Source organism: Coregonus lavaretus, assembly GCF_964263955.1.
Source record: "Coregonus lavaretus genome assembly, chromosome: 31".
Lineage (NCBI taxonomy): Eukaryota > Metazoa > Chordata > Actinopteri > Salmoniformes > Salmonidae > Coregonus > Coregonus lavaretus.
Genome location: NC_140018.1, coordinates 36219155 through 36244002, shown reverse-complemented (window position 1 = coordinate 36244002; position 24848 = coordinate 36219155). Strand labels below are relative to the sequence as shown.

General features: G+C 40.2%; 1 protein-coding gene across 1 annotated transcript; it reads left to right on the top strand.

The window, feature by feature from the left end:
• Positions 1–3669: 3669 nt before the first annotated feature.
• LOC311106403 (single-minded homolog 1-A-like) lies at positions 3670–22434 on the top strand (the record flags this gene model as incomplete). The annotated part of the gene is made up of 12 exons (XM_084148733.1): positions 3670–3844; positions 12927–13009; positions 13142–13162; positions 13326–13415; positions 13636–13744; positions 13850–13935; positions 14102–14301; positions 14834–14940; positions 15127–15274; positions 18224–18389; positions 18823–19216; positions 21665–22434. The coding sequence occupies 12 exons, from the start codon at positions 3670–3672 to the stop codon at positions 22432–22434; spliced, it is 2349 nt and encodes a 782-aa protein (XP_084004859.1).
• Between the last annotated feature and the right edge of the window lie 2414 nt (positions 22435–24848).

Here is a 24848-nt window from a genome sequence, read left to right as displayed (position 1 = left end):
TCTTATTTACAATGACGGTCTACCACGGCTTGTGCGCCGCCCTATGGTACTCCCATTCACGGGCGGATTGTGATACAGCCTGGAATCGAACCAGGGTCTGTAGTGACGCCTCTAGCACTTAGACCGCTGCGCCACTCGGGAGCCCTATCATGCATATAAATACTTTTCTTAGCCTACATTCAACCTATTCCTTAAAAAAAAGATGTGCCCAGAGAACATGGGTTATAGGCATCCTATCAATTGTCTTTGACGATTTCAACGTGTCAACACATATTACTAAAATCTAGTCTCAAAATGCATAGATGTATCATATGTGGGTTGTTGCATTCTGCATCATACCACTTGGGCCTAAAATAAAGTGTTACCAAAGTATTTTTATAATGCAAAACATAGTTGAGTTTTCAATTTGATTTGAATAGCACAGCATGGCAGTCAGAACGCGGATGAGCTTGTTGTGTCAGTACGCTGTCTACAGTTCAACGCTGGTGTGACACTGCAGTGTTAAACAACAATAATTAGATTGCCTTTTAGAGAGCAATGTAACCTGAAAGTTGAATTAATTGTGTTTTTATCATCCGATCCGTTGTCGCGTAAGAGCATTTCATGTGCAAATACATATTTTATTTGGTGAAATTAATTCATAATTGGCAAAACAATAGGCCTAGACCTGCTCCATAACAGATATGGTGTTTCCTTTATCGACATATCCAGTTTTTCAAATGGACTTGAAGACGTGGAGGAGGCCTACGTTAAATTGTTTTATTGTCTGAAACCGTTTAATCCGCAGCACATTTACTCATGTATCGGAGGTTGACTGCGTAATTTAGCTATTTCGTGCGCAACATGCAGCTGGGATGATTTTCTCTGCCTCTCGTGCGCCGCAGGTGGATTTCGCATTTAAAACTGGACACCCGTAACCAAAGCCAAGCGAGATGTCTATCCGGGATAAGGATAAGATAGTGAGAAATAGGCGGTTAGAATTAATTTGGGCCTCAAATGTGTGTGTGTGTGTGCGAGAGAGAGGTGAGAGAGAGAGAGAGAGAGAGAGAGAGAGAGAGAGAGAGAGAGAGAGAGAGAGAGAGAGAGAGAGAGAGAGAGAGAGAGAGCATGATTATAGGACGTTTTGAGCAAGTTGTTTGTTTCAATGTCTTCAAGTAATTTAGCTTCTAAGGTTTGTGAGATATGTTGTTTCAATTATGCCACTAAGAAAAAAATTACTAATTTGACTTTACATGTTAGTAATTTAGCAGAGCGACTTTTACAGTTACATTTTAGTCATTTAGCAGACGCTCTTACCCAGAGCGAATAGGGTTAAGTGCATTGCTCAATGGCACATCGACAGATTGTTCACCTAGTCGGCTTGGGGATTCTGGCCCAACGCTCTTAACCACTAGGCTACCTGCCGCCCAGTTAGTGCGTTCCTCTTAAGGTAGCGACAACCACGTATTGCTTGTAATACTGCACATGTGGACATATACTGACAGTGTTAGAGCAGCAGCCCGGAGCTGTATTTCAAGACAGAGACATCGATTATACAATAAAATGATACAACACTTTTGTAATAAGTTAACACATTCAAGCTTTGTGATCCAAAGGAAAATCCAAACCAAATTTTTTTTGGTTATTAGATTAAAAGACTACACATCGCTGATATCCAGTCGTGGATTAACGAATTAATATTTTTTTAAAGGAATGTATCAACCAATAATATACATACTGTAGGCCACCATAAAAATGTAGCCTATAACATTTACATTTACATTTGAGTAATTTAGCAGACGCTCTTATCCAGAACGATTAACAGTATGATATGAATACATTTTCGTGCTTTTTCGTATAACATGTAGACCTTACACACAACGTTTAAAATGCCAGTGGCACAAAACAAACGTATTTTGAAACATACATTTTAAACGATTTGGCTAATAAAAAAACATTCATTGATTCAATTCCAGTAAATTAATACTCTTGAATTTGTGTAATAAGATAAGTAATAACCTAAGGTAAAATATCCAAGAACGATTGGCACTATATCACTCCATGCACAGGCTACTATGCCTATAAAATAGTTACAACCGAAAATGTGAGGGGCAGCCAAATCAATTCAAAAAAACATATCGTCTGTAATGTCTTGGCTATGGACTTATTATTGATTAATTATATTAAAGTCGTTTGGTAAGGAATAGCTGCATGAAAAAAGAAGCTCAATATGTAAAGAAAGGAGAGAAAATCTTTTATTGGAGTAAATACAACTAGAAAATATATAGAATAAAATAAAAAGTATACCATGCATATGTGCATTGGTGCGGTTCAGAATGGTTCTGGTTGATTTAGCTATGTAAAACCCATTACATTTAGCCTAGACTCATTCCCCCATGGATAGCTAATTATGTTGTATGCTGTATGCGCATACAGCTCGCCAGACAAAACAGTGACGTCCGGCAACGGTTTCCTCCAGGTTCAGCTAAGTGTGGGTCAGACGTGAACGTTTCACACAAATCCCATTTTTACACGGGCTCCTGTGTGTTTCTATCAAGCGTGTCCAATGAGAAAGTCGGTCTCGATACTTGCTGCCCAATAAGAGCGCGAGTGACAGTGGGCTGGTCCTGAGCAGCTCGAGAGCGAGATTGAGATAGTTTGGAGACGAAATCTGGACACGAATTCCACTCGTCTTGTGTCCCTAATTTAGAGAAGTGTATGCATTGAGGGGTCCGCGCGCCTATCCAGGTGGAATTCCGCGAGGAGCTGGGACTAAACTAACTGTCTCGAGTGGTGAACTCGCTTCAGGACAGGTGAAATCCCCTGCGGGCAGCGCGAGAGTAGTGAAAGTTAGAGGATCTTTTCATTCTATGAGGTAAGTAGAAAAGCATCGACAAAATAGGCTAAAATATTTCCATATTCTATAGGCCGGTCATTGTAGTAGATTTATCATTCGTTTGTTTATGATTTATGATTATATATTATTGGTTATCTATAATTTGTTATTGATTATTGTTATTATTAGGCTATTCGTATTATTCATATGATTATTTGTTGTTATTATTATTAAACTATATGAGCAAACAGCCACATTGTAATAAAGCAATAATAAAGCCACATTGTCAGATGCATAATCCATTTTTGTTGTTGTTGAGCAAATAGCCAGAAGTTTCTATAGTTTGAAACTCCAAGTAGGCATTTTGGGATGACAATGCATGTTTACTTGTTGATAAAAAATATATATATTGCTAGGCCTTTAATGATATTATGGCTTGTGCTATGCCCTGTGTTTTTCAGGGCATGGAGAAATGCCGGTATTGTCAGTTTACACCGGGGACAGGCCCCTTCCCATTCTGAGTGAGAATTAATGGCGCGTGCTTTCAAGAAATTCTCAATTTACACGAGAAGAACAGGGTATATCAACTTATCCATTCTTCGCATGGTTCGGTGAAGGAATTCGGGAACTGTCTGAAGTGCATTGGATTCAGTTTGTAACTGAGAAGTGTCGCACTCATTTCACTTGACCGTGGCCACAGCGCGCGTGAAGGGTGTTTTAGATGAAAAGCCAAACCATGACAAATAGACGAAAGGGAAATCCTTCTATATGCTGGGTTTGATGGACCGATGTGACAGTAAAGGAATGATAGCCTAACATTTAACAAAAGGAGGGGGAGAGAGAGAGAACACACAATGAAGGAGAAATCCAAAACTGCCGCAAGGACTAGACGGGAAAAGGAGAACAGTGAATTCTATGAACTAGCCAAAATGTTGCCTTTACCCTCTGCTATCACGTCGCAGCTGGACAAAGCGTCTATAATAAGACTGACAACAAGTTATCTGAAGATGAGAATTGTCTTCCCTCAGGGTAAGTATATTTTAAGCTTTAACAATGCAGTGTTCTCTTATATAGGCTATGCCATTTGCCATTTATCTGTAGGCAATATGTATTAGTATTTATCTGTAGGCCTATCTCTTATCTGGATTTTTTGTTTGGTATGTATTTTTTCACCTGCATTTGCCTACTGATTACGGTAGTCTATTATAATTGTATATTATGTTTATTGTGCATAGGTTTATTAGGCTACGTTATAGCCTATAACAGCTGTTAATAGGCTACATTGTGTAATGATACTATTATATTTATATTGCGATGACACCTGGCAGCTGTTGTCTTTCTGTTGTAGTCATTGCTGATGTTGTTGTTTTATCTTATTAGCCTTTCGATATGTTTTTTCAGCTTCCAGTTATTGCTACAATAGGCTACCATGTTGCTACAGTAGGCTAGTGTAATTTCGTGCGTGCGTGTTCGTATGATCATCGCAGATCCATGTCTAGGCCATTTTCGGGGTCAGGGTGATCGAAATGCGTTGAAGGCGGTTAGCCACAATCTTCCCCCGGTCTCAACAGGCTGCTGTGCTGTGTGACTGGCACTGACCGCCGCATCAATTATAAAACGCCCCGCTTCTGATCACTGAGGCGCGAAACAACGGGAGTAGACCTAATTGATCCATTCAAACCGCTTTTGCTTTTTCCGGATAAAAAAATGAATATATGAACTCCGGAAAATTGCTAGGCCTCTGGGGTGTGACTGAACAGATGCGTCATGCCCATAGGGGACACAGAGGCAGATTTGTCCTGTTTAAAATACAAAAAAAAACATGTTAATATTTGTTGTTTCTCTGTAATAGGCTACTACCAGCCGCCTAGCAATTTTAGGAAGACCTCCCAACCTTATAATTAGCTACCAATAAGCCATTTCAGGCTATCTCTTCATACTTCATATTCAGTCATACTCATATCTGTTTTATCACACTTGATAGCCTACTCCTAATCAGATTTACTCCGTGATCAGAAAACCCGGAAGTGCACTTTAAATGCTGGTAAAGCCTATACCTTGGAGCGCATTGTTATGTTCCTTGACTTCCTTCACTCATTCACAAACATTGTTCAAAGGTAGGTCTACCACCCCAAGAGATGAAAATTCATATGATTTACTTACTTAGTTCTATTCAATTATCAACTAAATAGATTAATAAATTGTAAGGATTGGTGTGAGGTGTGACCCAGGTGCGGTGCAGCATAGACAGCAGGCAGTAGGCAGAGATGGTGAAACTAGGATCTTTACTGGTGGTCCCGAAGCCAGGATACAAAACAACGGACTTAACATGATAAAAGAAGGTGGAGCAAATAAGTCTCCAAAAACAGGCTGACAGCCAAAATAGGAACTACATTTATATTTTAGTCATTTAGCAGACGCTCTTATCCAGAGCAACTTACATACATTGTGAGTGCATACATTTTTCATACTGGCTGTCTGTGGGGATTGAACCCACAACCCTGGCGTTGCAAGCGCCATGCTCTACCAACTGAGCTACAGGAGGCTAACTACAACTGAAATAATAAAGAAACACCAATAGGATGATGATTAGTCCAGACTGTGAGGAAGGAGGTGCCTAAGGTTGTCAGAGGATGACACCCAGTGGGTCGCTCCGGAACTGCGACCCCCTCCTGTAACAATAAATAGCTTAATGCATGGCTGGCTACTACTGCCAGCATTTATTCCAGACACAGATTTAGATGAAGCTAGGCTAATTCGTTTTCCCGATATAGCCTATTGTTTCACTTTTGAGGTGTAGCAAAACTTTTCTCTCCTGACAGGCCTACTTATGCCACAACATTTGTACAATTAAAATACATGATCTACATTTGTCATTTTATTTTCTAATGCTCTGTCGCTTGGTAAACATGCCTGGGCGAAAATAAATAATAATAGCAAGCATGGGCTTGGATCATGACATAACAACAGACATAAGGTCAGCAATGGAATAATTATACAGACAGACAAAGTAGGCCTACTAAACAACACCAAGTAGACAGACATAAACAACCATATGGCCTCAGCAAAATTGACAGGAAATAACTAGATTGAAAAACAATGACTAGCAACGGATTCTGATTCATACACAATGTTTGGAGAAGCGGAGACTTGTGCCCTGAGAGGAGTGACTGACTGTGAGTGAGTAAAACAGAGCAGCGGAAATGAGGGCAGAGGGAGAGTGGCTTGTTCTAATCCAATCATTGCAGCAGGCTCAACCGACTGTATACCCTGCCCATTTCTTTTTAAGTGGTAATGCTAGAGAAGCCGGTGTTTGGAGGATATATTGGCACTGGTGTTGTTAGGCCCAAGAAGATGTCGAGAGGAGTCAACATATTCAAATAATGATTTATATATTTTCATTAAAAACGTTATTTTGATGAATTTATTTATACTATTTCATCCTTCCACGAGATATAGTCCCGACACAAATCTAGGGTTGCTACCCAAGCAGGCTGGTTGTTCGTTCTATCAGTTCATTTGGCAGAGACATGACCCAGTCATTAAGTCTTTTTTGTTCTAAATGTTCTATTGCCATACTGGCTGGCAACCCCTTGTTTGCTAGCTAGCCAACTACTGCTAACTTACAGTCAGGTCAAACAGTGCAGCCATAATAACTACAACGTAGCTGTATTTGCATTTGTTTAAGCTGTTTTCTAGTGACATTTATTTGGATACATCCATACCAATGAGCTAATGATGTGCGATTTCACCTGGTATAGAAAATGTGCTCTTTAGTCAGGTCACTGTTGTTCAGAGGAGCTAGCCAACAACACAGCTAACACAATCACTTCAAACTGAAGCTGGAACGAACTAGCTGCACTTCGTTTAGTTTTACCTGTTTTCTATTGATATTTCTTTGTATATTTCCATAAAAATTATGCTGATTCATTATTTTGACTGGCTGAGAAAAACTGCCTGCCTGTCTGTCTCATAGCCTACTATGCAACAGCTGGAGATTGAATTTGAATATTGAAACAATGTTGCAAATGTTGGAGAGACAGACAGTAAGGTTAATACAAATCTCTGCTGTTGAAAACGAAATGTTAGTCTAAAAGAAATGTGAGATAATATCTAGATGCATTTTATAGTGGAGATCAAGTTTATAAATTGCCTGGCTGGGCTGATTAAACAGTGTGTTGCATAGTCAGATGGAACGGAGTAAATAGGCATTTTAATGTAATAGATTTAGCCAGTGGTAACTTGTGGAATAGACACTGGCAGGAATGTGGTTTTAACCAATCAGCATTCAGGATTAGACCTACCCATTGTATAAACAGACAGACGATCTAGCCAATAGTTATTTAGAGAAACATGGCACTTCAAATTGTTTGAGTGAAAGAGAGATGAGTGCTGCCTGCTGAAAATGACTTTTTTCAGATCAGATAATTACAAATAAATGTGTGTCATGTCATAATCCTATTTGGAAAATTCTCCATTAGTTACATACTAGTTTTGTTCCAGTACTGGGCACACCCCTACTATCAATCAAGTTAGCATGCCTGCTGGAAAGGTTGGTAGACTTTAGAAAAGCAAGCAATTACTAAATGTATAAGAGTCAAATTCCTTTCAATCTTTCCTTTTGATTTTAGCAGGGATGCAGAGAAGCATATTTTGTTTCTTTTAAAAACATAATCACCATTCAGGGGGATACAGACAGCTCAAGCGGTATGCTTAGATATGCAGAAAAATATATATATATTTTTGACATAGTATTAAGCATAATGATTATGGCTTTAGGTTGCAGGAAAAAAATACTAAATTCTCCACCACCCCAGCCATCCTCACATAATTTGTGCCCCCTAAGATTTCTGGGGTTCATGACACCCCTGTGACTGACTGCATGGTGAATAATATATTTAAGTGTATATGCTACACATGTGGATCTATTGGCTATCTAGACCTACACTTTATCTAAAGTTCGCCAGTTTCATGTTTAGGTAAGCTCATGACAAATGCAAGGAATGACATTGCAAGAAACTGAAACTGATTTTTCAATAAGTAGCCTATAGGCCTATAGAGTCTGCCATATCATGATGTGACAGCCTATGTCATTCTCAAAACAGTGATATGACCGTGTTATCGCAGGTCACCTAAACTGAACGGACACATGGAAATGTTTTCACTTCACGTAAACAATTAAAGGTGCACGTTGCAAGAAATCACGAGGTAGGCTACTTTGATGTGATGATAAACAGTGACTGATTATGACTGATGATGAAAAAAACTATAATAGGCCTATGCTAATCAATTGTATGACATAGGCCTTCTGATACAAAAACCAACACCATTATTTGGAATGCTTTCTCTGGGCTATTTCTAACTATGCACTATTGTGTTTGCATTAGCATATAAGCTCTCAGCCATTATGTATTATAAATCACTGATTATTGCTAATCAGAATAATCTACAATAAATGTTTACTGTGACCATTTAGTTGTGCACATGATAATCAATCAAACTATTGTACATCTTATCGGACTATACCTACAGTACCAGTCATTGAAATAGCAAACATTATATTTGATTACCATTTGTGACATTATAAATTAGCCTACACTGTAAAACATTTCCTTAATGGCCGCCAGTTACCTGTAAATTACTGTAAAAAAAAGGAACAGTATGTGACCGTATTGAATTTTATGGTGTACTGTTACTGTTACTGTTACTGTCATTGATTTACAGTACCAATAATGCTTATCTAGTCGTTTTATGTTATCAAATAGTTTTACTGTAAAGCCTTATTTGAACATTTCCCAGAGTGCCTTGCCTTTCGGGTGAATTGTAGAGTTACCACCCATGACTGTATTTGTTAGTGACAGAGACATGGTTCCTTCATTTTCAGTCCTGTAGCTTTCACCAAGTGAGTTCCTAGGCGAATGTGATCATTACAATTAAACTCTTTATGACAATACATTACATATCTCATAAGGCCTTATTTTGATGCCTAGTTTTACCCTGATACAGTGGCCTGACTCTTGGTTTACAGGCCACATCATGCCTGCAAGTAGGGTTGCAAAATTCCGGTAACTTTCCCAAAATTCCCAGATTTTCCAGAAATCCTGGTCGAAGGATTCAGGATTTCCTGCTTATTCCTTCCTGTTTCCAGGACACTTCCAACCCTGATTTCTGGAAAAACTGGGAATTTTGGGAAAGTTACCAGTATTTTGCAAGCCCTACCTGCAAATCACATTATGCTGGGTTGCAAAGTGATGTGTAATTCCTGTTGGAATTCAGTCAGAGTTAGGATATCCAACCGCTGGAATCTTCATTCACCCGCAATCTGCATTCAGATTGACTATCAGGGTTAGGGATATTGGGAGTAGACTATCTAAACCATATAAACTGGAATAATCATTTCAATAATAGTTTCAATTTTTTTTTATTGAACTTTGTGTAGAATAAGATTAATCAATTAATTAATGTACATGCACAAACATAGATTAAAAAATACAATAAAATAAATCTACCTGCAGTTGAGCATGCTGGGAAATATGATTTTAAAAAAGTCTAAGACTGTATGGTACCAATAATAATACTGTAGTCTTTTAATGGTACCAAATTATCTATTTACTGTTGTTTTACAGTAGTTTACAGGTAACTGGCTTACAGTTTTACGGTACCAATGTGTTACAGTATTTAATTGACGGTACAATTACTGGTATGTAATATATTGTACGGGGTGTGGGAGAGGAGGGGGAGAGTTGTTTGAATTCAGGCTAAATTATGTTGCAGTTCGCCTAATTTCCACAAGGGGCCTGCGTTTTACATGTAGCTCCTATTTTGTGTGTGATTGTTTTACTTTTCACAATGGAAAAGGATTTATTTGTATGATGTGCCGTTCTGATTGTATATTTTTTCTATAATATAAAACAGCATGGCCACAAACAAATGAATGCATATAAATAACAAAAAAGGTACCAATTATCTAAGAATATTTGTATTTATATATAATGATAATTTGCTAAAATGTTTTCTCTCTTGCGTTTGATTTTGTTGCCTTGTGCTTTTAGTGTAGCATTCTATTTAGAATATATATAAATACAGTAAGTGACCTGCTACAGTGTTTTATGTAGAATGTATTATGGTAATGTCCGAAAATAATTTTTCCCACTTTTTATTTTTTATTTTTTTATTTTTTATTTAACCTTTATTTAACCAGGTAAGCCAGTTGAGAACAAATTCTCATTTACAACTGCGACCTGGCCAAGATAAAGCAATGCAGTGCGATAAAAACAACAACACAGAGTTACATATGGGGTAAAACAAAACATAAAGTCAAAAAATACAACAGAAAATATATATACAGTGTGTGCAAATGCAGCAAGTTATGGAGGTAAGGCAATAAATAGGCTATAGTGCAAAATAATTACAATTAGTATTAACACTGGAGTGATAGATGTGCAAGAGATGATGTGCAAATAGAGATACTGGGGTGCAAATGAGCAAAATAAACAACAAAATGGGGATGAGGTAGTTGGGTGGGCTAATTTCAGATGGGCTGTGTACAGGTGCAATGCAATGTTGTTTACAGTAATCTACTGTATTCAGTTTATACAGTTTATATATTCACTAAATATTCATTTACCATGACAATTACAGGATTTTTTTTTTTTTATGTGTATCTATCCTTAAGAAAATAATTATTACGGAAATAGGCCTAACTATTTCTTCAGCAGTTGACAGAAGTTATCAATTGCTTGTAGCAAACATAGGTGAAAAGTAGCCAATATAGGCACAGGAGAAAATATTTCGGACTATTATTGACATCAATTGGCTATATGAGCATTTTGATTAGGCGTGTATTGAATTTGATGAATGTTTTGGTATATAGCCTAAACACTAGGCGTTCTTTATGAAAAAAATACAATATGCCTAATTACAATAGTTACAAATTAGTCTAAAACAGAGAAATCCCTGAAACTAATGATAGGCCTAATAGTCAACAGAAGCACATTTGTGTAGGCCTACCTCTAATGGGTTATTGAAACTGGGGAACAGCTCAGCCTGTCTTAAACCTCGTAAGCATCTGAAAAATATCCCTAGAGCAGAGAGGTGAGATGTTAACACACCGGGCACACACTGGTTGTTTCCACGTAATTTCAATGAATTGACGTATGTGCCCAGTGGGAAGTTTCTCTGCTTACATCGACGATTCTATGGTTTGGGGCTCTTGACGTCCGTTAAGCAACACTTCAAACGCCGGGTGAATCAAATTCTTTGCCTATCAGGCCTATTTATAAGACATGTAGGCTAGACCTAATGCTCATTGAATCCGCGGCTTCGCTTCTCGAATACATCAGACAAATTAGTAAGCTGCACCTATTGTGACCCCTGTGATATAGTATCTGAGTTGAAGTGCAAGAAAGGCATCCTCTCACCCATGATAGCAGCTCCATGCAATTTGAATATGACGCTCGCATGCAAGAAAGTCAAGACAGACATGCACAAAGACATATCACATATCAATATCTTATATAATCCTTACATTCACATCAACATTTTTCGAATAATGTGTCTATGCAGCAGGCCTACTTTCGACTGGCCATGTGTGGAGCTATTATTAACAGTAAATTGCCAGACTAAAAAGATACGTTTTTGCAAAAATAATAGTAATTGTGAAAATATCAAATAGCCTACTGTTGTAAAAGAAAAAGCCTATTGTGTAAAAGAAAAAGGGAAAAAAAAGATATAGAATAGGCTTATACTCTACTTGTCCATTATTATAGGCCTAAATCACTGCGTCAAACTCAATGTAAACCACACTGAATGTTGTTTTCAAAGGGAGGCTACTTTGCATGTGTGCAGAATGTACAATATTTTTTCGACGACAGCTGCGTTCATTTGACTTCTAAACAAATAAGGAGATGAGCTGTGCAAAAGCTATTTCTAATGTTGACCAAATAATTTGGGTATTGTTGTTGAGCTGTGTAAACGCAAAGGTATGTTTGGGCAATATTGAAATGTGAAATGGTGGTGGGTTATTCGAGTCTTTACTCAGACACTGATTGTTTTTGTATGATTAGCATTTTCTATCTGGCATGACGTTGCGAGAAGAGTTGCTTGTATTTATTTGCGTTATTTATTAGCGTTATCGAGTTTTGTTTGTTCCCTCGAGGATGTCACATGTTTCATGCAATTACAGTTGTGATATTATTCGCTTATAATGCTTTGTTGAATCTAAAAACGTAAATTTTTTATTGTCTTAAAGTGGAATCCTGGACATAAAGTCACTGGGGTCCACTTTACAGAACGTTCTGTTCCTTCTCAGCATGAAAACACGTTTGGATCAAATAGAACTCTGAGCATATAATGATATATGGAGGGAGAACAGCGTGAACTTTAAAACATGACAGTCCATGGCTGAAAGAGAGGAAAAAAAGATATATAATAAGCTCATACTCTCCTTTTCCATTATTATAGGCCTAAATTACTGCGTCAAACTCAATGTAAATCACGCTGAATGTTGTTTTCAAAGGGAGGCTACTTTGCATGTGTACAGAATGTACAATATTTTTTCCACAGCAGCTGGGTTGATTTGACTTCTAAACAAATAAGGAGATGAGCTGTGCAAAAGCTATTTCTAATGTTGACCAAATAATTTGTGTATTGTTGTTGAGCTGTGTAAGCGCGAAGGTATGTTTGGGCAATATTGAAATGTGAAATGGTGGTGGGTTATTCGAGTCTTTACTCAGACACTGATTGTTTTTGTATGATTAGCATTTTCAATCTGGCATGACGTTGCGAGAAGAGTTGCTTGTATTTATTTGCGTTATTTATTAGCGTTATCGAGTTTTGTTGGTTCCCTCGAGGAGGTCATATGTTTCATGCAATTAGAGTTGTGATATTATTCGCTTAATTTCGATCAACTTTCTGCAGCATTTTGTAAAAATGTTTGACACAAATAGCTATGTGTATTATTATTATTTTTGAAATAGATAAGCTTGGGCCTACAGAGAAAACTGCCATAATAAAAGTCAGCATAAAGAAACATTGTCACTTGCGTTATGTGTATTATTGCACGACTATATGGTTTACGAAAAGGAGCTGATATATTGGCACTTTGTTTCAGGTTTGGGTGAAGCTTGGGGTCACACGAGTCGAACGAGATCTTTGGACAATGTAGGACGTGAGCTGGGATCCCATCTTCTCCAGGTAATTTAGGAAGCTTAGTCTACCAATTTAATAGCAAATTCACTGCAAAAATATGGTGGTTTCAATAGCCTATTAATAATGAAAATAATATTTCTTAAGATATATGTAGACATGTTACGTTTGATTTGATAGGTGGGATCCCACATCCTCCAGGTAATTTAGAAAGCTTACTAATTTAATATTTGCAAAATTACTGTAAAATATGATATTACTAAAAATTACAATCTCACGAATCTGACTGAAATGCAGTGACTGTTCTCGAATCGGCCTCATAATTCGTTGATCTACGCATTAATTTATGTCTTTTTTTCTCCAGACATTGGACGGCTTCATCTTTGTAGTGGCGCCAGACGGAAAGATCATGTACATCTCTGAGACAGCATCAGTCCATTTGGGACTCTCTCAGGTCAGCACCTGGTCGTAGCCTATTCATCTTAGCCTATTTAGTGTTTTTGGTTTTTCAAGTTTTATTTGGTCGAGTGAGTCGAGTCTTTTTATAGGCTATGCATAAGGCTAAGAGCGTGTGATATCCATATTACAAAAACTTTTCATGTTAGAAATTATGAAATTATGTTTGAATGGTTGAGTGATTAATACTGTTTAATTACCGAGGTAATACTTAACAGGTAGAGCTGACCGGGAACAGTATTTACGAATATGTCCACCCCGCCGACCACGACGAAATGACTGCAGTTCTCACCCCACATCAGCCTTACCACTCACATTTCGTCCAAGGTAGGCTATATGAATATAGGCCCAACTTGGAGAGAATGAAACCGCATACATAATTAGTTTTTGTACGTTGGATAATAGACTGATATTTTCAGTCTCCTCTTCCAGAATATGAGATGGAGCGCTCTTTCTTCTTGAGGATGAAATGCGTGCTGGCAAAGAGAAACGCAGGCCTTACCAGCGGTGGATATAAGGTAGACGATTTGCAATGGAAGTATATAGCCTAATGCTGCATGAAAAGTTATATTTATGTTGCATACAAATGCTATTGATTTAATCTATTCCAAATTGATTTGAACTTCATTAAGCATAAAGGTAGGCGTAAGTATAATTTCTGGAATGACCCCCCCCCCCCCCCAGGTCATTCACTGCAGCGGTTACCTAAAGATCCGTCAGTACAGCCTGGACATGTTGCCTTATGACGGATGCTACCAGAACGTGGGCCTGGTGGCAGTGGGACACTCTTTGCCTCCCAGCGCGGTGACCGAGATCAAGCTGCACAGCAACATGTTCATGTTCAGAGCCAGCCTTGATATGAAGCTAATCTTCCTCGACTCGAGGTAGGTCAACAGCAAAACATACATACACATAAAGCATGGGTTGAAGGATAATATATGTAGGAGAATAACTGAATAACTCAGGCCTACAGCAGGTGTTTTGATGAGCCAGCCATTGCATAAACCAGCAATATATATATATATATATTTATTTTTTCCCACTAGTGTTGTTAAAGGACTTATGTCCACAACTTAATGGAATAAAAACAGTATCAAATTCACTAACATGAAATGCTACAATATATTACATTATTTATGGTGTTATGATGCCTTATTGAATCTAAAAACTGAAATATTTTATTGTCTTAAAGTGGAATCCTGGACCTAAAGTCACTGGAGTCCACTTTACAGAACGTTCTGTTCCTTCTCAGCATGAAAACAAGTTTGGATCAAATAGAACTCTGAGCATATAATGATATATGGAGGGAGAACAGCGTGAACTTTAAAACATGACAGTCCATGGCTGAAAGAGAGGAAAAAAACATTTGCCTTCTCACCCCTTCCTCCCTCCTTCCCTCCCTCCTTCCCTCCCTAGGGTGGCAGAGCTGACTGGTTACGAGCCCCAGGACCTCATTGAGAAGACCCTGTACCACCACGTCCACAGCTGTGACACCTTCCACGTGCGCTGTGCCCACCATCTGTGTGAGTTAGTTACAGTAGGTTGGGCCCTGCCTCGTCGGACTCGACCTTTTACTGGACTTTAGGTTATTTTACTTTACTTTATCAAATCAATCCAAACTAAGATATGTCTCCTCTTCTCCTATCCTCTCCCCTCCTCTCCTCCCCGACTCCCACCCCCTTCCTTCTCCTCTCCTTTGATCCTCACAGTGCTGGTGAAGGGCCAGGTGACCACTAAGTACTACCGTTTCCTAGCCAAACAGGGAGGCTGGGTGTGGGTGCAAAGCTACGCCACCATTGTCCACAACAGCCGCTCCTCCAGACCCCACTGCATCGTCAGCGTCAACTACGTTCTTACGTGAGTCTCATTCAATTCAATTAAACTCAATTCAATTCCATTCAAATCGATTCAAGCTACTCCCTTTCTGAACTTCATCATCATCTGAAGTTGTGGAGGACTATAAAATAAAAGCAATAATATAATATATACAATATTAATATTATGATAATAATTATTATAATAAATATTATAATTATTATAATTATTATTAATTCAATTGAATTGGATTTGCCTTTATGACTCGCCTAGGGGCAGTTAGGATGGCATTGTCAGAGCAGAAGCAACCAATAATTTAATGAATAAACATACAAATCTCCACATACAAAACATGACCTTCTTGTGGCCCATGGTATTAGTGAAATACTAACCTCGTCCACAGGCTGTTGCGCACAGCACATATAAGCCTGGTACATCAACTATTTAAAGCTGGAATTAGTGGGAGTCACCATAGAGTTCTATGGGAGTGACCTTACTAAATCAAGTATTTGTCACACAGGCAGCTGGTGGCACCTTAATTGGGGAGGACAGATTCATATTAATGTCTGGAACGGAAAAAAATGGAATGGTATCGAACTCATCAAACATGTGGTTTCCATGGTTTCCATGTGTTTGATACCATTCCATTTACTCCATTCCAGCCATTATTTTGAGCCGTCCTCCCCTCAGCAGCCTTCTGTGATTTGTCATCATTTAATTTTTACGAATCACACAGCTGTGCTAGCGTACAGGGGAGGGTTAGGGGGAAGGTTTTGTGGGAGATGATTGGTTGGTAGATTAAGCCAATTAAGCCAATGCCTATGCGCTGGCAGACGAAGGCCAAGTTTGACACATTGGTCCACCAGACTCTTCGCGCATTTGGGAGGAAGTGTCTGGGAACGAGATCAGTGAAATACCAACTAACTTAGTTCATGACCCCAGCTAGACCGATAGTGGGTAGGGCTGTGTGTACCTCTCACATTCTCAGTTCGTTCCCTTTATGGCCTATCTGTAATACTACACCCTACTTTACACAGAACATGTTTTTTCGGGTGCGATAAGACCTTTCAGACCAGTAAGATAAACATTGGGGGAAAATACCTACTTTCAGAATCGACCTTGTGTCTGAGGAAAGAAAATCTATACGACAGTAAACTGGAAATCGATAGCCATCTCATTCCTGCTGCCCGTGTTGGATTTTCATTGTTAGGTTTGGTTAATCCAGACCTAGCTCTTTAATCTGTGTGTGTGTGCGTGTGTGTGTGTGTGCGTGTGTGTGTGTGCACGTGTTTAGGCCGTCTGCATTTCTACTCTTGTGTATTTACTATTGTTATGTATTTACCGCAACCCACAACACACACACAAATACAACTCAATAAGGAGTCAGGCTTCTTTAGTGTATTCATACTGCATGTATAGCTTGTATTCAGAATGAAACATGTTTTGATTGACGTAACATTGAGTTACAATTGGTTTCTCCCTCTAAAAATGGTCTAAAAGTAATGTAAAAATGGTCTACAGATGACCAATTTATGTATTCTTGCGGCAGATGGAACACTTTTTTCCCCTCAGCACTGGTTTGATTGAATTCCAGCCTGTTAGATACAGTCAGTAGGACACCAACATACAGTAAATACACACAAAATACCTTTCAAATACTGCTGAATTTCACAATACACACTAGACCAGCAAAGCCATTCCATTACTTTAACCTACAGCATTTTAATCCATCAGTTCCCATCATTCCATGAATAAATCTTGATTCTGGGATGGAGAGCCAGTGGCATATTTCAGATGTGAGGTGGTCTGACTTTGACCCCCAGGTGGAATTCAGGTAACACATCTGAGTTTGCACAAAAGCCTATAGCAGCACTATTGGCTCAAGCGTAGGTCACCGAGAGGACACATAGGATGCAGAACCGCTACTGTAACTGCAAGAGCAATAACTCTGTCTGTGTTTCAACTGGCACCCTATTCTCTATAGTGCACTACTTTGGGACACACCTTATGTTTCACAAAACACTGACTATCCAAATATTGCCTTTCCATTGCAAGGTGCCATACACATAAAGAGCGGGTCATATAAAGAAACATATTACAGCGACCGGGTGAGTGGGGTCAGAGACAGGGCACAGGGGTTTAAAATGCCACGGGCTGGTATTACGTACTGCTGATGTGATAAGTTAAGAATAGGGCCATGTTTGCAGAGCGTTTGACACAGGAACCGTTTCATGACGTTGAAGTCTGATAGAGTTCATTCCCAGGGCAGTGGGTTATAATGCTAAGATGGTGGATACATTATATGATATGTACATACAGTTGACAAATGAATAGTCAATGTTATGTTATTCAATCTGGGAGGGGGTTGTGTGTGTGTGTGTGTGTGTGTGTCGGGGTACGCTTTCACTTCAAGAGAATGTAAGATGAGACTGAAGGAGTAGATTCACAACAGGCATGGTGTAGACATTATGGGAATGGTTGTAATTTGTGTGTGTGTGCAATGCGTGTGTGTTCTGACAATGTTTGTGCTGTAGCAATGAATCATTAACTTTGCTTAGGGTGTTGGTTGTGTTTCTCAAAAATGAGAGGGTTAATCTCTCAACCTAGCTTATCTTATATAACCTTTTCATTTCTAACTGTCATACCATTAATGTATTAATCAAAACTCGAAAGAAGGTGTTAGTGAATTATGTCTCACTCACTATCAATAGTAAATATTGCCAGAGACAATGGTATATACATTGGAGAAATTACTTATAGTACATCATTTGATATACTGTATTACAATAATTATGTGAAGTAACATGTTTTAAATGTGCTCACTACGTGTGCAAGTCACACCTCTCTGTTAAACCCTGATGAAGGTCTATTGACCGAAAGGTTAGCTGAGGGATCCATTGAATTGTTAATGGAGTATTCTGGATTACTATTGTGCTGGAGTTCCTTTTTTTTTGCTAATGTGCTCGCTCTCGTCTGTGTCTGTGTGTGTAGAGATACTGAGTATAAGGGAATGCAGCTGTCCTTGGACCAGATGACCCCTAGCAAGCCAGCGTTCCCCTACAACAGCCCTCCGAGTAGTACAGAGGAGAGGAAGGGGACCAAATCCCGTGTGACACACAACAAGGCCAAAGTCAGAGTGTCTCCCTACCCACAGCAGGTAAGACACTTGGTACCTGTGTGGTGTACTTGTTAAGAATAGAACAGGTCTGATTTTCTCTCCCTTAGCCCCGAAATCCCATGCTCTCTTAAGCCCGGTTCAGATAAAACAACCGACATAAAGAGAGATGGTGCATCCTTACAATTATGTGATACACCTCTGATACAAATGTGCTGCTTGTTGTAGGCAAGGTGCTGTAACAAATGAGTATCATGAAATACATGCACCAGAAACAGGGCACACTGTGACTTGACAGACCAGAATACATGACTAGTGTCCGACATTCGTCATCAATAATCAGTTTGATATGTCTTTAAGCTAAACGTCACAGAAGATTGAGATGGAGTAAAACCACCTTTTACTACTTGAATACATAGTTTAAACCTTGTATATTCCAAGTTCTAGTTTCCAAACATTTTCAACTTTTCTCCAGTTTTCAGCCTTTCAACCCGAGCGTTCCGAGTCCGACCAGGACAGCCAATGGGGAGGCAGCCCTGTGACAGAATCTGCTTCCCCTCAGCTGCTGGACCAAGGGGAGGGAGCGGAGGGCGGTGCCTGTGCCTACAGACTCTACCCCGACTCAGGCTCCCTCTGCTATGGCCTGGCTCTCTCTGAGGAGGACCTCACGCACAGCCACACCCACTCCCACCATCCTGCTACCGCCTGCGGTGCCCGCTGCCAGGCTGGCCGCTACTTCTTGGGCGCTGCTCCCCAATCTGGACGGGAGGCCTGGTGGGACGCAACGCGCTCCGTCCTCTCCCTGCCCAAGTCATCTTTGGAGAACGGCGAGGGCTACGACCTCACTTCCTACCACAGCGTGGTCCATGGTGAGGCGTTAGGGTCACAGCCACCGCCATCTGGTTCGAAAATAATCAAATGTCACTTTTCCCTCGTAGCTCCTTTATTGAATAGGCCAAGGGCATTATGGACAATGTCAAGTTGTTTACACTGTTTCTTGCCAGTATGCCGATTGTTACCATCTGTTGTGCAATAATTGCCCACTGTTTAAGAAAAGTTATTTCACCTTTCATGTCCTCAAACTGAGACAACTCACAAAAGTGCTGCTGCCAGGAATGCTCTGTCTATTAGGGATTTATAATCTAGACATTATCTCACATTTTTTTTAGACTAACATTTAGCTTTCAACGGCAGAGATTTGTATAAACCTTGCTGTCTGTCTTTCCGACATTTGCAACATTGTTTCAATATTCAAATTCGATCCCCAGCTGTTCCATAGTAATTAACGTGTAGGGGTCGGGAGTCGGGAGGAGACAGACAGGCATGCAGCGTTTCTCAGCCAGTTGAAATCATGAATCAGCTGGCATCATTTTTATGGATTTATACAAAGAAATGTCCATTGAAAAAAGGTAAAACTAAATGAAGTGCAGCTAGTTTGCAGTCTTTCCAGCTTCAGTTTGACGTGATTGTGTTAGCTGTGTTGTTGGCCAGCTCCTCTGAACCACAGTGTCCTGACGAGAGACCAGATTTTCAATGCCAGGTGAAATTGCGCCTCATTAGCTCATTGTTATGGATGTATCCAAATAAATGTCACTGGAAAACAGCTTAAATAAATGAAAATGCAGCTACTGTTGTTATTCTGTCTGCACTGTTTGACGTGACTGTAAATTAGCCGTAGTTGGCTAGATAGCAAGCAAGGGATAAAAACGTTGCCAGCCAGTGTGGCAATGGAACATTTAGAATGAATGACTGGGTCGCGTCCATAGATACAGAACAAAAAGACTGAACGACTGGGTCATGTCTCTAGCAACCGAACCAATAGAACGAACGACCAGCCGGCTTGGGTAGCAACCCTAGATTTGTGTCAAGACTATATCTTGTGGAAGGATGAAATAGTATGATTAAATTAATCAAAATAACGTTTTGAATGAAAATATATCAATCATTATTTGAATATGTTGGTAACCCGTTGTATAAAAGTGATAATGCCCTCGAAGCCAGTGTTTGGAGGATATATTGGCATGGATTGCCGGCCCTCGACTTCGTCTCGGACCTAACAACACCCATGCCAATATTTCCTCCAAACACCGGCTTCGAGGGCATTATCACTTAATTACATGACTTGTTCAGTTGTATGCATATTATCAAATACCATTTCACACGTACTGTGCAAACAATAGTTGAAACAGGTGCTAGTTAGGTCATGTGGATGAATGAATAAATCTGTCTGTATATTACAAAATGTAGTCCTCCATTCCAGTCATATTTCAATTTTGTATTAAAACCCCCTAGAGTCGATGTCTGCGCCCAAGTGGAAATCAAATTGGCATAACAAAAACATCCCCATAAAAATATGTCAGTTTAAGCTAGAGATATCTGCATGGGCTGCGTCTCAAACCACTGCATCCCCCTGATGTCGCACTTCCGCATCTGCGGTGAAAGGTGACAGAGCTAGAGCGGTGTTTGTCAGACCATGAGACATCCCAAGAATCAGTCTTCTCACAAAATCGTCTGTAGCGTCCGAACGGTTTGGCCTACAAACCCTCACAAACACGATGGTGTTCTCTGTTTCATCCTACCCCCACAAGTGTCTTGGGACTCGTCTGAAGTCGGGACAGCCGATCTGCCAACTTCTGTCTGTAGCGTCCAAACAGTTTGGGCTACACACTAATATGACACCTTTGTGGAAAGGGGAGACTCGCATGATCACGTGCGTGTTGGTTGTTTTGCTCTAGTACGACTCGTCACAAGACTCATCTGAAGGTCCCCCATGTTGAGTGCCAAAAATAAGGGGTTAAATACATGCAAAAAAGAAAAACAAATGTTTCCTGATCTTTCTTATATCGCTCAGATATAGGACATACACTTCAGAACAAACTTCCTTTAGATTCTTTTGGGGGACTGTCTGTTGTTCCATGTAGTGAATCTGTTATTTAATGTGTTTGTATTGGCTAATAGCAGTAAGGCCCACATTTTGTTTTCATCAAATAATTGATTTTAGATTTTTTTGGGATACTTCAAGGGGTCTTACAATTATAAATCAAATACCTTAATGATCCTTCGTATGACCGTCTTAAAACAATTCCATATAGCTTAGGCAGGGCTTAGACTGTTATGGGTTAATAGCGGTCATAGGCACTAACTCACATGGGTATTACATAAATATGCAATAAATCCATGAACTGTGAAAATCATAACAGTATGTACATTTGGGTTTGAGATGGCTGAAAGAGTTTTGTTGATTAAGTGGCGTATTATTATTACATACATTTTGAGATTTTAACTTTGGAGTTAAACGTTGCCACTTTGTCTAACAGGAAGGGGTCACTGGGACGAAGAGAGCGTGGTCAGCTCACCAGAAGGGGGCGGCGGCTCCACTGGCAGCGACCATTTCCGGGCGAGCCCTCAGGAGCCCAGCAAGATGGAGACTCTGATCCATGCCACGCAGCAAATGATCAAGGAGGAAGAGAGCCATCTGCAGCTGCACAAGGGGCCACTGGACGCCCTGGGCCCAGTGGGGGGCCTCTCCAACAACAGCCACAGCCCCTGCTCCTTCACCCCCTCCTCCCTGCCCCTCCCTCAGGCCACCATGCCTGGCGTGGTGTGCCGTGGCCCGGGGGTCGCCAGCGGCATCAACCTCACCCTCACCTCCGAGCGCTTCAATCACCGCGATGATGGCGGCAAGGTTTTGGGTTCCCACGGCAACATCGACAACAACACAGCCAGTCCGGTGTCTCTGTCGTGCCTCAGCAGCCCCAGCTCCGACGGGATCCCCAGGTCAGGCCTGTCTGTCTCAAAAGACTACCTGCAGGGTCAGACGGACGTCTCGCCCCACCACCACCCTCTAGGGCAGCAGGGAAGCCCAATGCTTTACCCAGCCCAGGAGATGCAGCCCCTGGACAGGCATGCTGCCTACGCCCTGACCGGCTATTCCCTGGAGCACCTGTATGACGCGGAGAGCCTGAGGAGCTACTCGGGGCTGGGCTGCGGAGGGGCCCAGTACGACATGGTGCCACACATGAGGATGCAGGCCGACCAGATGCAAGGACACAAGGGCACATCGGTGATCATCACCAATGGGAGCTGACCGTACGTAACGGACATACAGACAGACCAATCCTAGTGTCTCAATAATGGAGTGTATGTGGGACTTATGAACTGATTCCTCCTCATACAGTTTATTTTTGTTTATTTTTTGTGCCTGACATAGGGGTTAGGATATTCCCCATAACACAGGTTGCTCTGTTACACTTTACTGTGCCCATGAGAACCCAGGCCCAGCAAGCAAAACTCGTTGCAATGACGTCAGGCTGGCAGCTTTTGTTATGCCTTAGTCAAGTTGTATACTGATTATAAAAGGACGTTGTTTCAATGTCTTTTTACCGACCAGAAAAATAAGTATTGAACTGGTTGTAATTTGGTTACTTACTTAAATTGTAACCAAAATAGGACATCTTTCCCATATGTCTTGATGTTGTCATTAAAAATACATCTTAACTTGTAATTTTGTTATCTGACGTCTACAAAACCAGTTTATAAGCAGAAACTGACATAATTATGACGTTCCATGCCAAATGTTGCCCTCTGGGCAATTGAATTCCTCCCCTGCATTGAACTGAGACGCTGTGGAATGACTATTCAAGTTTTCAGTGAGTTTTCCCCTTGGTTAAAGATAAACCCAATGTTTTAGTCCCAACATAGTGTCACGCACCAGTAAGTAGGCCTATCGGAGTGAACTCTGTCACATTTTCCCATGGTAGTAGACAAAATGCAATTCTATTGCATACACCCCCTTGACCTCAAACCTCTCTCACAAATACTTCAAAATAAAATTTATTAATTGTGTCGAATAATGTAATGTTTGCGGTCAAAGTACAGCATGTGGTGGCAGGGTTGCTTTAGTTTCAAAGTTTGCGTTATCTGTGTACCCCTTTGAAGCATAATATATTATTTGCCAAATTTCCCCTGTTAGTAGAAGTCCTAAAGGGATACTGCGAGATTTTGGCAATTCAGTTTTTCTACTTACCCAGAGCGTATGCTAGTGTATGCTACTGTACCTGTAGACTTCCAGTCATTGCGCTAAAGCTAGTTAGCATTGGATCACGAAACTACCTCTAACTTCCTTCTTACTGCACGCAGAGACATAAAAATGGTATCCACAAGTTCATCTGACTCTGGGTAAGTCAAAAGATTCATTGACAGAATCTCGCAGTATTCCTTTAAGGCATGACATCAATGTTATCACTTTAAACTTCTGGTGCTTCTTCACGTGTTTGAATTTATAAAATGATATTGTTCTGTTTCACTTTTCGTACCCCGAAATATGTAAAGTATCTCTTGTCTAATTTTATTTATGAAGTAAATATGTTCAGAAATTGCTTTCTTTTTTTGGACAACAGGTCATAAGTGTATTTATTAACTGGGGACGAAACATCTTTTGATTCTAAATACATGTGCAATCAAACCCTCTTTGATGTCGTGGTTTTAATTTAGTCTTTAATGTGTGGGAGGACTCGGTTTGATCAAACGAGTGGATAAAAGTTGTTAAATAACACTTTGAGAGTTTTACTGCTCTAACAGCAACATTTGAAGCTACAGTTATTTTGGTTGTAATTTTCTTCCATTTGACAGTTGGCCTCATATCACTCCATCACGGCACACAACCTGTGTTACTCACTTCAACTTTAAAATGTTCTTGCCTTTTCCTCTCACTTACAGTAAGACAGTGCCAGGAGTATAAGTGGGAATGCATACAGTATGTTCCTGCCGTAGGGATCATTCTGACTTGCACATTTAAACACTTTGACCTCACTTCAGACGTAATAGTCCTCGCATGTTTTCCAATATACTTAAGTTATTCAGATTTAGTCTGGATTTAAAGGCCCCCTGACTCTGTCTGGCGGAGCTCCCATCACTCACTGTTGACGTGGGCATGTGATGGGCTGCCAGGGACTGCATGTGTCACCAGCCAGCCAGCACTGACGTTCCAGGAGGTAGAGCCATTACGCCGCTCTCTGTTGTCATCTCCAGATGAAAGCATAAGAAAGAGAGTGTGTGTATGTGCGTTCATGCATGTTTTCTTATGTATCTAAAGGGGGGGTTAGGGCTGCAGTCCACTGGCCCCTTGCCTGATGTGCCCTTGAGGCATTCACATGCAGAGCAGGCCACAACTGCAGCCAAATACTGGGGCCATCGCCCAGAACCAACACTGCTCCATAATAACCCAGCCACACCCCGAACAGCCGCCCCTCTCCTCCACAGTTCTTTGACATATTCAAACAGCATATCAAATCCATCGGAGCCAAAGGACTGATTATAAAAGGATGTTTTTTTAGATGTCATTTTAGAAACTAGATAACAACCAAAATATGACATTGACAGGCATCTTGATATCAACATAAAAAATATACCGTAAAACTTCAATTAAAGTCTCAAATAGCCGCATGTCCCTTTTAATAGCTGGGCTATGGCACACATTTCAAATAAAGGTTTTTTTCAAAT